At 35.1% G+C, this 15212-nt stretch overlaps 1 protein-coding gene and 1 pseudogene across 1 annotated transcript; one reads left to right on the top strand and one right to left on the bottom strand.

The window, feature by feature from the left end:
• Positions 1-9342: 9342 nt before the first annotated feature.
• Fabp7 (fatty acid binding protein 7) lies at positions 9343-12917 on the top strand. The gene is made up of 4 exons (XM_076859775.1): positions 9343-9415; positions 9868-10040; positions 10592-10693; positions 12836-12917. Exons 1-4 carry the CDS (start codon positions 9343-9345, stop codon positions 12884-12886), a joined length of 399 nt encoding a protein of 132 aa, XP_076715890.1. The 3' UTR covers positions 12887-12917.
• On the bottom strand, positions 11547-11676 carry LOC143402678 (small nucleolar RNA U3; annotated as a pseudogene).
• Positions 12918-15212: the final 2295 nt, after the last annotated feature.

Below are 15212 nucleotides of genomic sequence, written 5' to 3'. Positions count from 1 at the left end.
CATTCAAGATTTTTCTCTTGAAAATCAATACATCTCCAAATCAATGTGTTGATTTTCAAGAGAAAAATCTCTTTTACATTCACATATAATGAAAGAAAGTAACCCACACTTTTTCAAAACCTTCATAACAGCTCTATGTTTATTGGGTATCTAAATGCTACAATGGAAAATGTTATGGCCAGTCCACTGATTTTTATAAGATTTTATGTATCTTATTCTCTGATTGAATGTTTATTGGACTTTTTCCTTATTTTATATATTTATAGTTGCATTTCATTCAATGTGTCCTCTACTTTTTTTCTTTATTTTCTTTTTTGTGTTTGCTAAATATATCCACGAATTTCATTCTGGATTTGATTATTTTCTTACTTTTTAAAAAGTGAACTTGTATATATATATACACACAAGTTTTTATATATATATAAAACAAAAAAACTAAAAACTAGAAAATCTACTCCAGCTTGCTAAAAGCTCAAATGTTAAAACTTTAAAATTCTGTGTAGAAAATATGGGTGACTATGTTTTGGACCTTGAGTTGACTGTTTCCTTAAATAAAAACACAAAACACATTGACCCTAAAGTAAAACATATCAACACATTTTGACAATATTAAAAGTAACAACTTTTGGTCATTAAAATTGCATTAATGAACATGAAAGTAAATGGAATATATTCATGTCACCTACATTCTACAAGGATTAAGAATAAAAAATAAGAAACAGAATCAACTCATAGAAAAATGGGTATACAGACAGAAATTGCAGAAAGGAAGAAACCAATCAATAAAGAAATGTTGAAGAACATGAAGAAATGTTCACCTCATAAATGACTAAGAAAATGCAAATCAAGAAAAAAAAATAGATGTCTTTGCATATGCATCTGATTGGAAAACAATATTAAGTATTGGGAAAATGTGAATTCACTTTGGAAAAAAAAATTTGGCATTACCTTCTAAAACTAAGTATCAACCTATAACTCAGCATTTCCATTTCAAGCTATGTACCCAAAAGAACGTATTGCACATGGAAGTTAATTCCCAGAATATTATGCAACAGTAGTAAATATTTTATAGAAATTTTAAAAACCCCTACATTAGTATAAATATTTAGGAAAATATATTGCTGCATTAAAATTAAATGAAATCAAGGAAATGTTGAACATGAGATTCTAGAAGATGATTACTTTGGGAGATAGCAGGGAAGTGGATGCAAGAATGTTTTCAGAGCCCCAGGCTTTGTATTTGGAGAGAGAGTCACAACATGTATTTGTTATACCAATGAAAACAATTAATCATGTAATTTAATAAGTAAATGAAAATTGATATTGTGTGGACAAAAAAGATCATAACATTAACCAAGGATCATAACTAATCTAACTTTATAGTCCAGGTAATAGCCAGATTGCATAGAATTTTCTTTTAGAGGAGAACCTTTTATTTGGAAACACTTTAAGAACTAGTTGATAATACCAAGATTATGAATTAATATGGGTCAAGGAAATAGAAGATATGACTGAATTACTTGAGCTTGGAAATGAATAGAAATTTAGTAGTAGTAAAAATTATGGAAAATAGAAAGATGTTACTATTTAAATAGTTTTTGGTATTTTTGCAGTATAAACTCTGTCTTCCTAAAACATTAGAAAAATGTGCCAATGTTATAAAAGCCTCCTATCAGTTGTTTTCTCGGGGGAAATGAAGAAAAAAGACCCAGTTCCATATCTTTCTGACATGATACAGAACAGGTTGAGCACATCAGAGTGAGGCAAACCATATTCTGAAATTTTTTAGCAGCAGAAATCCGAAAGTGACTCTTAAAAACTCACCTTAGGGAATTTGAAGATATTGTTCTGAGGACAAAGGCATCCAAGAGACATGGGAAGGGTTTCCAAATAATGTTATCTGACTTCAATTTCATTTTATAATCTCCAAGACTCAGTTGTTTTCCAAAATCCCCTATTTGCAATTCATAAATTATGTATATTTGTGATATAAATTATCATATATAATTATAGATTCATATCTCATTTTAAGTTTTACTTCTAAAAACATGTAAATACACAAAATGCATTCTTATATATGTTCCACATAGAAGTTTTTCCTTAACTGATTAATACCTTCTTTTAGGTACCAGAGTGGCAGATGAAAATACATTCAGTGAATGTAACTGAGTTCCAGAAACACCTTAACCTATAATGACTTTTTCATAAAATCACTCATATTTATCTATGTCTCAGTTTTTCCAAGTGGATTAAAAACTTCATACAATGAACAGAAAATTTTTGAAGTGCTATTATTTTCTTAAGAGTCCCAAATGTAGACTCAAACATTTGGCCAAATTGCTTGGTATAAAAGTTTGTAAAGTCATTTAAATATGCTTAAAAACAACAAGAAAGATGCCTTCAACTGATCTTTTCAGTTTCAAAACTTGCTTTGGAAATGAAAAAAAAATTATGCTAATGTCCTAATTTTGTTATTTTTATGTCACTGGAATTCAAAGATATAATACTATACTTTCTAGTCAGCTAATGGAGGAAAAAATAATTACAAATTTCAATGACCTGTTTAAAATTATGATGATATTACTGTTCAAAGTATATTGATAGCTGCTCCAATAAATTATCTTTAAAATAATGTATTAAAAATACTAAAACTTTAGCTGGAAAATATTTACATAAGGGTTCTATTTCTTCTATAAAATGAGTGTGGAAATATCTTACTCATCAGAAGTCCCCATGGGACCAGATGCTCTTTAGGGATAAGTCTTTCCAATATTGTCAGAAATGTCGCCATAAAAATTAATAAAGTGCTGATTAAACTTTGTGAATCCTGCATATCTCCATTATGATTGGAGATAGCCTGGATTGTGGCACAGAGCTTTACATGCTAACATTTGTTCAATCTTAGGAATAGTATGGGTCATGTTTTTTCTTGCTAAATATCACATGACACTTTAATGCAGAGGCAACTTTTTGTTAAAAGTTGTGCACAGCTGGGTGTGGTGGTGCATGCCTGTAATCCTGTGACTCAGGAGGCTGAGGCAGGAGGATTATGAGTTCAAAGCCAGCCTCAGCAATGGCGAGGTGCTAAGCAACTCAGTAAGATCCTGTCTCTAAATAAAATACAAGATAGGGCTGGGGATGTGGCTTAGTGGTTGAGTGCCCCTGAGTTGAATCCCCCGGTACTCAAAGAAAAAAAAAAAATGCACTATTTCTGCAATCATCTGAGAGCCAAAAGACTAGTAGTATCATTAGACTTGTCCTACTTTAGTACTTAGCATTAAAGAAATATTAAAATTCAGATTTACTAATATGATTCTGACAATTTGGAAAGGACTAGTTTGCATTAAATGCATTATATATGTAGAATTTTAACCTAAGATTTTGTTTTCCATACAAATTCCTGAGCCCCAGGCAGTCTATAAGAAAACCTGTCTGGAAAAATTTAGAATTTGCATAATTATGCATCTCTGCAGGTGTTTCTAATGATCATTCAATTTTAAGTACTACTGCTATACAACATTTCTGGACATCTAAGACCTCTTTATTTCTTCATGGTCCCTCTTAACAAACATATTTAAAACCTATCCAAATATTTCTAAGTAATGGATGAGTGCAGTTGATTGGCTTGTCTGACCTATGCCCTGCTTCCTTCTAGGTCCTCTGCAGAATCAGTGAGCAAGCAACATCTCCAAATACCCCAGAGTGATGTAAGTTTTGCCTATCATACATGCTTGTTGTGTAATACTAGAATGCAACTAAGTGTCAGAGAACACATGCAAGACATCCATTTGCTGTTGAACTGGACCCATGTGGTGTGATTTTGAAATCAATATTTCTAAGGGAAATTCCCTTGCTCACAGATGACAACTGAAACAGGATATTGCTAAAGCCAGCAGGTGAAGAAGCACCTTCTCTTGATTCTCCAGCTTACTCGAATAGTTGAGATCACTGTCGTCTTAGCAGGCCAATTTCTTTGGTCATGTTCTGAGTGTGTTTCTAAAAGCTCAATTTAGCCTAAAATCTATTCCTTTAACTGTTCCAATAGCTTTGTAAGCATCTAATTCCCTGTTTTAGGTTCAGTTTCTCTGTTAAAAATAGCAATGGTTTCTTTAATCTTCAATTGATCCTAGGTTAATAACTTCCTTTACTAGATACCTGTCTGGTAAAATAATGCTTAAAGCTTACTCCAAAGTAAGATTTATGTACCCAGTAAACAGCAGAAATTTCAAGGACTATAAGAAGAAAAAAATATATCGGTTTTGAAGTTTTAGATTTACAAATCATAATCACTCATAATAAAGACACCAAAATATCCACTAAAAGGACGGTTTCCACGCAAGCTCCTTGGCATCAGGTTTCCACATATGACATGGCATACAACTCTTCTACTCTTGCATTAATAAATTCATCATTCATTTGAATGTTCTTCCAGACTATCTATGTGCTTTCACTTCAAAGAAAAACTCTAAAAATCTCTAAATTCTTAGTTTTCTCCCAAACAGGAATATGATAGAGGTGAACAAAAAGCTTCAATATCCTGCCTTTGAGTCCTACAGGTTGCAAAGTAAGGAAATGTTTGAATAAAGACTTGGAAAAGTGTACGTAGACAGCAGTTTAAATTCTTACAGTTTGAAAGCTCTGTTTCTCTTTGCTCTCTCCATTTGTTTATCATACTCTATGGACTTCATATTACACTAGACAATGGCTTTGGAAAACACTGGGGAATAGAATTGACACATCCAAGAACTTGTTCTCTTACAAGGAAGAAAAATGTTTAACTAGTGATTATTAAAAGTACTTAATTCAAATTGTGATATGTGTAAAAGATGTAACCAACACCATGGATGACATAACCATAGGATTCAGACTAATCTTCCTCAAGGAAAGCATATTTGAGCTAAACTCTAAAAGACAAGTGGACAATAATGAGAAAGCTAGAGAGAAGAGTTTTCTTGATAGAGTTGTGGCTTATCATTGGTCTGAGGAAGGAAGGTCCTGGAAATCTTTTGTAACAAGACTGGAGTAAGAACAGTTCTCACCTGGGATACTTTGTCAGATCTGGAAGCCAACTCCAGCCCTCTTTTATATTTTGTGTTTAAGAAGACATGGAGAATAGAAGATGTAGATAATGGTAGGGAAATGAAGGAAAAGCTGCTGGAAGAGGCAAACAGAGAAAACATTTCTCCTAAAATTCTTCTTTCACAGGGTGTGACACTGGGAGATGCTTTTTTCCCCCATATCTAGTCCACATTTTTTAAAAAAAGTATAATAAGAGAAGAACTTCATATCACCAAGGGACAGAGAAGCCACTTGTTTTCCCTTCACTTCTTCATACTCATGAAATTCCATCACCATTATTGCATCAACTCCTGCTTGAAGTTTGGGATCCTCATCACTCCTGGCAAGAGCTGGCTTAGCTGGTTAATTGTGGAGGTGGGGATGATGAAAAGTGTGCACAGGGCAGACTGGTGAGCCTTAGGGTACGTCTTTAGCATTGTATTAGTCTGATGGTTTCATCTGATCTTATCTGTTACCTATCATTGGAGAGATTGTGGATCCAGGGTGCCATCCTTGTGTTGTCACAATACATTTCTTAGTACAGAGATATTCCATTAGTATTTTATTCAATATAATTTGGTAACAACAACAACAAAAATTAAAAAAAAAACACCCTAAAGCAAGTACTTTGAATGTTATTTAATTACTCTTGGTGTATACCCTTGGGTTATCTTGCAAGAAATAGTGTCATGGCCTTGGTTGGCTTACTTTGCTCAAGAACAGTATTAAAAATTTATTAGCAATCTGTTTTCTTAAGAAGGAAAAACTGTGAGCAGATTATGCTGAGTGAAGCTAGCCAATCCCTAAAAAACAAATGCCAAATGTCTTCTTTGATATAAGGAGAGTAACTAAGAACAGAGTAGGGAGGAAGAGCATGAGAAGAAGATTAACATTAAACAGGGATGAGAGGTGGGAGGGAAAGGGAGAGAGAAGGGAAATTGCATGGAAATGGAAATGTAAGGAGAACCTCAGGGTTATACAAAATTACATACAAGAGGAAGTGAGGGTAAAGGGGAAAAAAAAAACAAGGGGGAGAAATGAATTACAGTAGATGGGGTAGAGAGAGAAGAGGGGAGGGGAGGGGAGGGGAGGGGAGGGGGGATAGTAGAGGATAGGAAAGGCAGCAAAATACAACAGACACTAGTATGGCAATATGTAAATCAGTGGATGTGTAACCGATGTGATTCTGCAATCTGTATACGGGGTAAAAATGGGAGTTCATAACCCACTTGAATCAAAGTGTGAAATATGATATATCAAGAACTATGTAATGTTTTGAACAACCAACAATAAAATTATAAAAAATAAAAAATAAAAAAAGAAGGAAAAACTGTTAGAAAGAAGGCACAGTCTCACTTGGAGATTTTGCCAACATCTCTCACAGCATCTTCTCTTCCTTTGTTCCTTCTATTTCACTACTTAAAAACATAAATCTTTATAATAGATTATTTAGAGCCCTTATTGCCATTAGTTAACATGCAAAGGAAATGATTTCAGGAGAGGGGATCCAACCTTTCTCTTCTTAAGCTTGAGGATGCATGAAAGTCATATTAAAACACACAGTGCTCCCAGGGTTAGTAAACTTGGAAAAAATATTTGTTGAATCCTCCTTAGCACAACAGTCTTTGTTCCATTTCAGGCTTTTCATGACTGCTAAAGGCATTTTCAAACTCACATCACACGACACCAAGTTCATGTGCCCTCTCAGGTTCAGGGGGTTCCAGTCACTGCTGGAAACTCTGGGCTCCTGACCAGCTTCTGCCTCGTCTGCCCACTCACTGCTGCTCAGGTCTGATGGCATCTGCCCTGTGACCAGGAATGGGGCACTACCTATTGTAGGCAGTGTTTTATCTACAGCATTTTTTGCTTTAGGTATATGGTATGTGAGCCTCCATTTGGATTCTTACTCTAACTCCTTCAAACATCAGGGGCAGAACTGATATAGACAATCTCATTAACTTTGGTCTTTAACCTGAGAACAGGAAGAATCTCTCTGAAGGAGTTTAAGTACTAGAGGGACAAGATCAAATTTAGATTTTTAAAAATAACTTTAATGTGGTAAAATTAACATAAAGTCATTTGTACTTATTTAATATGTATTCTTAATATTTTTAAAAAAATATTTTTCTTTAGTTGTGAATGGGCACAATGACTTCATTTTATTTATTTCTTTTTATGTGGTACTGAGGATTGAACACAGTGCCTCACACATGCTAGGCAAGTGCTCTACCACTGAGCCACAAATCCAGCCCTATACTTAATATTGTTGACACATCAGTGAAACCATTTTAGCAACCAAACAAATGAAGAAAAATCAAAAGAAAGAAAAAATTTCAAAACACATATCCAATAATTGACATTTACCTAGAATATAGTTACATAAAGAACACTTCAAGTCTGGTGGCAAGAAAACAAACAAACTAACAAAAAAGAATTTAAAATAAGTAATAGTTTGAATAGTCACTTTGTCAGAGAACATGTACACAAGGCAGAGAAGCACATGAAAAGATCCTCAATACTCTTTGTCACCAGGGAGATGTAGATCTATACTTCAAAAGGTCACTTGGACTCCAGTATAGTGAAAGGACTAGAAATCAGGAGTGGCTGCAAAGGACAGTGAAGAGGTTATAGTCATACAACTAAACTAGTGAGAGCCAGTGCTGTTTGAATTAGATGGTGTTTATGGAGATCGAAGGAAAACAACAGAGAAATATTCAAAAAGCAAAAAGAGGTAGGTATCGACGTTGAAATCCATCTTGGAGATTAAAGTTTTAGAAATGATGTATATTTTTGGTGTTGTGTAGTTGGGATGATGATACTATTCACATATGCAGTCCAAATTAGAAGAAGAACAGGTGTGGTGAAACGTCTCTGAGCTTCTTCTGGTAAGCACCTTTGAGATAGCAAAGTAGAAGCATGTAGCTAGAAATTGGTTATATATGTTCTGAGTATCATCTCTTGTATTTGGTGAGGACAGAGGCAGATACATAGTGGTCTGTGGTTTAAGTGATGTGGGGTGAAGAGCAGGAATTGCTAAGTCAAAATCCTTGAGGGGCTGAGAAGGTAATGTTCATCTCCGGTCTATATGTGCAAAGCAGGGAGCATATCCAGGTGAAGAGGAGTTTCAGATATCTCCTCTAACTACTCAATTAGAACTTTTGAATTATTTTGCCATTCTTGGGGTACCCTGAGACAGGACAATCTGAAACCCAATTTCTCCTGGTTCCCACCGCTCCTCCCCTCATTGCTCATTGCTTCCCCTCATTTCTAACTCCTAACATGGACACAGATTATATTTATGTAGATGTGGTCTCAGGAAATCAGAATGTCCTATAGTGCATGTCATTTAAGATCTTACTAAATGATCTTCTGTTCCATTCTTCCACTTGGATTCTATAATCTGTTAAAGGAGGGGGAAAAAAGAACCCTCTCTTTATTTCTGTACTTCATTAATGAGTCCTAACCATACTCTTCCTTAGATCGCTTTTCTATTCCAGTCTGGTTCTCACATTCTTAGAGGGAACAATGAGATCTTTAAATTCACTCAGTTTGTGTTGCGAAGGGTCCAGATTTGGTTAGCTTCCATTGATACTCAGCATAGCCTTTGAGCAGTATATCCAGGGAAAGCCTTACACCTCCTCCCTGGCCTCTTTTCCCAGTTTGGCATATTCTAGCCTGTATTTTGCTCTCCCTGTAAATATAAGAGAAAATAAAGTACACTATTCAGACTCTTTTTGTCTGAAAACTCTGGCATTTCAGTGGTTTTCTGTAAGGGGGTCCTCATTTGTAACCAGCTTTGCCATTAACGGAAATCAATCTGAATGTCCTATTGTGCATGTTTTTTTCTTTTCTCACAGTTGGAGATTGCCTTTGCCAAGTTTTTTTTTTTTTTTTCTACTGAACCTGAAAGACCCTCTCTCATCTTCTCTTTCCCCTGCCTCTAGTCCCACTGAAACCCTGCAGAGCTTTTTCAGGCATAAGGGCTGCCCTGTGTCCATTGGGAGGAACTTGACCTACTCTGCTAACCCAGTGGCCTGAGCCAATCACAAAGAGGATTGGAGCCTTCCTTCCCATGCCCTCCCCCTGGAACAGCCTACTGGAAAAAGACACACTGGAAGAGTGAGTTTGCAATTCAAATCATTGGCTTTTTGCCTGCTTATTTTCTAGATAAGAAGGCAGGAGCTGCTATTGCAGTGCAAAGGGGTCTCTGAATTGTAGTGGCAGAAAGACCTGAGACCCTCTGTGGCTTAGCTGCTTTCAAAGCTAAAGGAGGAAAGGACAAGAATGGTGGAGGCTTTCTGTGCTACCTGGAAGCTGACAGACAGTCAGAACTTTGATGAGTACATGAAGGCTCTAGGTAGGTAAAAATAAGACTTGCTATTTTCTCCTTTCAACCTGCAACTTCTGACACTTGCAGATTTCTCTCTTTATCCATCTGGTCAGCATGAGACAGACAGATCACATTATCCTAATTTTACACCAGACTATACATTTTCCACTGAATGGAATTTTTTTTTTTTTTTTTTTTTTTAATGTGGCACTTGCCTGCTTTCTTGTCCAGGGCCAAATAACAGAACATTTGATGTTTTGTGGAGGACAGGAAGCTTCTGTGACTTTTTTGGGTTTTCTTCAGCGTTCATTTATTACAATTTGTGCCCAGTAGTTGTATGATTAATGGGTTAATCATTAATCATATTGTAATGCTACTTATACTTTAGAACCTGGATTTCAGGATTGGAAAGCAGATTTCTGCTTTCTGAGCTATCTTGGAATTGTTGTTGACCATACTGGTTCCTTTTGCTATTTTAGGTGTGGGCTTTGCCACTAGGCAGGTGGGAAATGTGACCAAACCAACAGTGATTATAAGTCAGGAAGGAGACAAAGTGGTGATCAGAACTCAATGCACATTCAAGAACATAGAGATTAGTTTCCACCTGGGAGAAGAGTTTGATGAAATCAGTGCAGATGACAGAAGCTGTAAGGTAAGAGGCTGCTGCTTCTCAGTGTGGGGATGGGGACAGGGGTCATAAAAGACAGATTCCCAAAGCCTGTTTGTTTTCTGAAATTGGAAAGTAGAGAATGTTTCAGGAAGAAGGACATCTAAAGTAGTGTTCTGGTGTGCATAGGTTGTATCCTGAACAAGGAGTAACTGCTCACATCGCAAACCTGTTTGTCTAACACGTTTTTGACATTTTATATCAAACTAGTATTTCAGAAAGTATGGAATCAAGTTCATTTGAAAGAAAGACTGTGCTTCATTTCCTCTCTCTAATTGCCTCTGGTCAACTAACTAGTTTGACTCATTCTAAGGTTTTTATTTCTAGCCTGAAGTTTTTGAGTCTAGATGCATGCATTTCAATCAAATTATAAATAGTTAGAGTTGACATAATAATGAGTCTAGAAGTAACAACTAATTGGATAATTAGTCAATGATAATTTATTCAATTATACTTTTTCCTGTCATTTGACTTCTGTATCAGAAATCTGACTTGTATATCTCTTGCTATACTCTGCATTTTGTTGTTGGTCTCAGTCTGTTGTTAACCTGGATGGAGACAAACTCATTCATGTACAGAAATGGGATGGCAAAGAAACAACTTTAGTCAGAGAAATTAAGGATGGCAAAATGGTTGTGGTAAGTGATAAGTGATAATCCTCCACTTTCCATTTCCACCACCTCTTCCCATCCTTCAACCTTCCTCTTTTCCTTCCTTTCTTCAGTTTTTCCCTCTCTCTTTTTTCATAACATTATGTCACTACCAAGATTTTTTAACAATGTATTAAACAGGAGAAATGAAAAGATTCTAACTAATTGTTTCCTCAGTTCAGCTTCTTTGATTGAAGACAGTCAATTTTGTGTACCTTAAAAATCAAAACAAACATACCCTTGTTTTACCCAGTTCTGTGTGTCAAAATAAGAATTTTTATAGGATTACTGTGAACATTTGATCCTCAAATAAAATTTAAACATAAACCAATAATTATGAAAATATGTACAGATGATTTATGTTACAAAACATCAAACATGCTGAATCTTGGAAAAGTTACTTAATAATTCCATAATAAATAAGACCTTTAAACATTTTACATTTTAGTTTATAAAGATTATAGAAGTCCAGTGTATATGTTTAGTATCTAATAAAAAACTATAATGAAAAAATTAAAAATCTCTTTAATTTCTCATGTGAGAACTATTTTGATGTTACTTTTTTGTTCTTTTTAAAAAATGTATAAGGTGCTTTTTAAACATATATGTTCAATACTAGGCAGGCATGTAAACATTATACAATAGGAAATAATTTACAAAGAAGTTCCTAATGATAGAGTAGCATCAGAAACTGGGGAAGATGTTATGCCTTGATCTAGCTTTTCTCAGTCCTTTTTATGCTAAATAATAGTATTTTGATGATACTGGCATATCAAGTTGGTTTATTCCTTTGTATATGTGTATGTGGTGGTGGGGGCGTTTCTTTACATATCCCTATTAAGCTAATAACAGAAAGGTTTTTTTTTTGTTGTTGTTGCTATTTAAGAAAACCGATTGTCTTCCTCTTGGCTACTGTACTCATAGCGGTTCTAGTAGCAAACTATAGAAATGATCCTTGAAAGTATAGGCTTCTGACATATTCATATTTCTTTACATGCATGGAAGTAGGGATGAGAAGCATCAGGACAGTTTTTCTAAAATGAAAAAAGATATATGCCCACATTTTTCTGCAACGACCAACAAAAGAAAGGATTCATTTATTCTAAGAGATCCAAACAGAAGTTCTCTTTTGTTTTTACTACCATTTTTTTTTCCCTGACTGTAGAAAGGAGAGAGCTCAACTCTGGCACATTTGACTGTGATCAAGCAAGACTGAGTTCAGAAGTGTAGATTAAAAGCAATGGATAACCAAGGCATGCTATAGCTTTGAAAATCAGGTCAATACTCAAAAATTATGAGCACGACATCTTTGCTTTCCAAATTTTATCAAGGTACATTATGGCTTTTCTTTAGATTGGACTTGACATCAGAGGAGTAGAGTCAATGGTCCACATGATACCCAAATGACCACTTAGGTTTATATGGGCTAAATAAAAAATGACAAAATAATGAGAACATCTGTATAGTCACATTTTCCTGCTGATTTTGGAATGAGTCATTGCAAATACCATTAGTGTAAATGATGGGATTTTCTCACAAAATGATCTAGATATGAATTGAAAACTTCTATGAAAACCTATTATACATATTATTCACATTTGATGCAGAGAGCCAAGAAAAAAGTGAACACACTCCATTTCTCACCTGGTCTTTTCCCTCTCTTCTTCTCCTCTGTCCCCCCCCCCCCCACTTTTCCTCTTTGCTTTTCCTCCTTCCTCCCTTAATAATATTATGTCACTACCAAGGTTCTTTAACAGTACATCAAGCAGAAGAAATGAAAGGATCCTAGCTAATTGTTTCCTTTTCTCAGCTTCTTTGATTGCTCCAGTTACCCTGATAACTTAAAACTGAAAGAAATCTTTTGTTCTGAATTTAGATTGTGAACTCAGGTTTTTGGTCCATTTTCATTTTGGAGCTGTGAAAAATGTCTTCTTGTTATTCACACATTAAACATCAAGGTTTCTTTTTTTTCTTTCTGTTTTAAGAAATTAAGAGTTTTGCAGTATTTCATATTTGTAAATGTCATCATTATATTGTGTAGTAGATAAATCATATACATGATGATCTTTAAAAACTCAACTATGAGAGTTCCTGTGTAAAAAAGATTTGATTATCCTTTAAATCTTTCAGACTCTTACTTTTGGTGATGTTGTTGCTGTTCGCTACTATGAAAAGGCATAGAAAAGTTCCTGCTCTGGGCTGGAGAAGCTGGTTCCTCTCATCTCTGTGCTATCCTTGCTATTGCAGCAAGCTGATCACTAATTGAAGGTCATCCTTGGCATGAAGGCAGAAAATAGTGACTTAAAAACTTGATACTTCAAGCAACTAGCCCAATTTTGTTATGTAAATTTATCATGGTTTATAATTTCCATTACAATTTTATAATTTTTTTTATAAAGTAGTGAATACATTTTATGATTTCCTTTGGAATGCAAATCAAATTGAAATAAAAATCTTACTCATAAAATTTTGTAGTTTTCAATGTCATTAATCTGTCTAGGAATTGTGCATTGGAGAGTTTTAAATAAATTAACCATTCTTTTTTTTGGAGGGGGTGTGTAGGAGGGAGGTTCCTGGGATTGAACTCAGGAGCATTCAACCACTGAGCCACATTCTTAGCTCTATTTTGTATTTTTTATTCAGAAACAGGGTCTCACTGAGTTGCTTAGCACCTCACTTTTGCCAAGGCTTGCTTTCAACTTGTGATCCTCCTGTCTCAGCCTCCCTAGACACTGAGAGAAAAGAAGTGTGCCACATGCCTGGCTAAATTAACTATTCTTATGGCATAAAGTAAGGCTGAAAATTTTGACATCTTGTATAAAATACTAATTTTAAAAAATGAGTAGAAGCCTTCAGAAAATGTGGAGATGCCACATATTTGTTTGAGACTTTCATGAACAATTTATGATGATTGCATTTATTTAGCCAGGATCTAAAGAAGTCTTGTCATAATGAGTTGAGCTACCGAAATGACTTTTTTGCTCATAAAAACACACAATCTGAAGAAATAAAGTTATATACTGCAAAATGTCTTGTGAAAAGATAAATATAAAACAAAACACAATATAGTCAAAATGCCATTTACTGAAGCTTCTTATTGGAAGATAAATAGGTAAAGGAAGTAGAATTTACACTAGATTATCAAAAGGAGTCTCCAGACAATGGAACTGAACTCTACTAATTCAACAGAAGGGCTAAAATGAAGTGTATAAAGATTGTGCACAAAAGCATTCAAATTCCTCTTTATTTGAATCCTGGTAATGGGAAGAAGTGGGAGATTGGAACTGAGTGGACCAAACCAAAATAAGTATCTGTTTGTAACTTGCTATGGGTTTACATTTGCAATGTACAAACACACACATATTATTTTGTATTTTATCACTTACAAAATTATTATTATTATTATTATTATTGCATTTTCTCAACCCACAATGTGAAGTCAAGCAAGTATTTATTTTACTTTCCTAATGAGGAAACTGAAGATTAGATTTACATGTTCAAGTTCTCATGACTCATAAAGACAATGAAAACTGCAAACTTTGCAACATTTAACATTGCAATGTTAAAGGACCTTCACTTTGGCACCTGTCACATGAGTCAGAGTTTTCCATTTGTGGTGTCGTGTCAGTGCTCAAAAGTATTGGACTTTGGAGTACTTTGGATTTTAGTTTTAGAGACAACATGTATTTTACTATGGCATAGGTTAGAAAAATATAAAACACAGCTATAGTATTTAACATGAATGTATAATGATTACTGTCAAGATAATCTAGCTAAGGTTTCCAGATTTACAGAGTCTACTGCTGTCTTAAAAAACATGAAACTGAACATTGCCCTGATAGCCATCGTCTCTGCTTCTGGTGAGAGTTGCTTGTTCCTGGTGATTTCAACTTGTGCTCTAGGAACATGATTCTGGCCTATTAACTCAAGGTATAACACCAAGGATGGAGCGTTCTCTTCAATTCTTTATAATGAGGGCAAATCACATTCAGTTGGTACTAATTTCCAACAGAATGGAAAGGTGTTGGGATTGGCCTAAATGGGAAAAATATGTCACCATGGGCTAAAGATCAAGGGTGGCAGTGTTAGATCACAGCATATTTCTAGAAAGATTGTTAACAAATAAATTTGCCTCCTAATTTTTTGGGGGGAGGCACTAGAGTTTGAACTCTGGGGCATTCAACCACTGAGCCACATCCCCAATTCTATTTTGTATTTTATTTTTACAGACAGGGTTTCACTGAGTTATTTAGCACCTCAATTTTGCTGAGTCTGGCTTTGAACTCACAATCCTCCTGTGTCAGCCTCCGGAGCCTCTGGGATTATAGGCATGCACCACCAGGCCTGGCTTGCTTCCTAATTTTTTACAGGGTAGTTGCAAATTTTTTTCCTTCAAGCCAGATTCTTTCATAGTAATCTGTTAATATGCTAAGGTCTCTGGTTTGTTGCCCGCTGCTCCCCTACACTTAAGATAGTTAGAGGAAAGGAAAACAAGCCAAGACCAAAG

The sequence above is a fragment of the Callospermophilus lateralis genome, chromosome 6, assembly GCF_048772815.1.
Source record: "Callospermophilus lateralis isolate mCalLat2 chromosome 6, mCalLat2.hap1, whole genome shotgun sequence".
NCBI lineage: Eukaryota > Metazoa > Chordata > Mammalia > Rodentia > Sciuridae > Callospermophilus > Callospermophilus lateralis.
Note: the sequence above shows the minus strand (reverse complement) of the source record. Positions and strands in the feature narration are given on the sequence as shown.

What these genes read in the sequence shown, in the direction of transcription:
- Fabp7 (XM_076859775.1), top strand. Translation starts at nt 9,343, where the DNA reads ATGGTGGAGGCTTTCTGTGCTACCTGGAAGCTGACAGACAGTCAGAAC. An exon ending in TGAGTACATGAAGGCTCTAG is followed by an intron (nt 9,416 to 9,867) that starts GTAGGTAAAAAT and finishes TTGCTATTTTAG; the next exon opens with GTGTGGGCTTTGCCACTAGG. An exon ending in AGGATGGCAAAATGGTTGTG is followed by an intron (nt 10,694 to 12,835) that starts GTAAGTGATAAG and finishes TAAATCTTTCAG; the next exon opens with ACTCTTACTTTTGGTGATGT.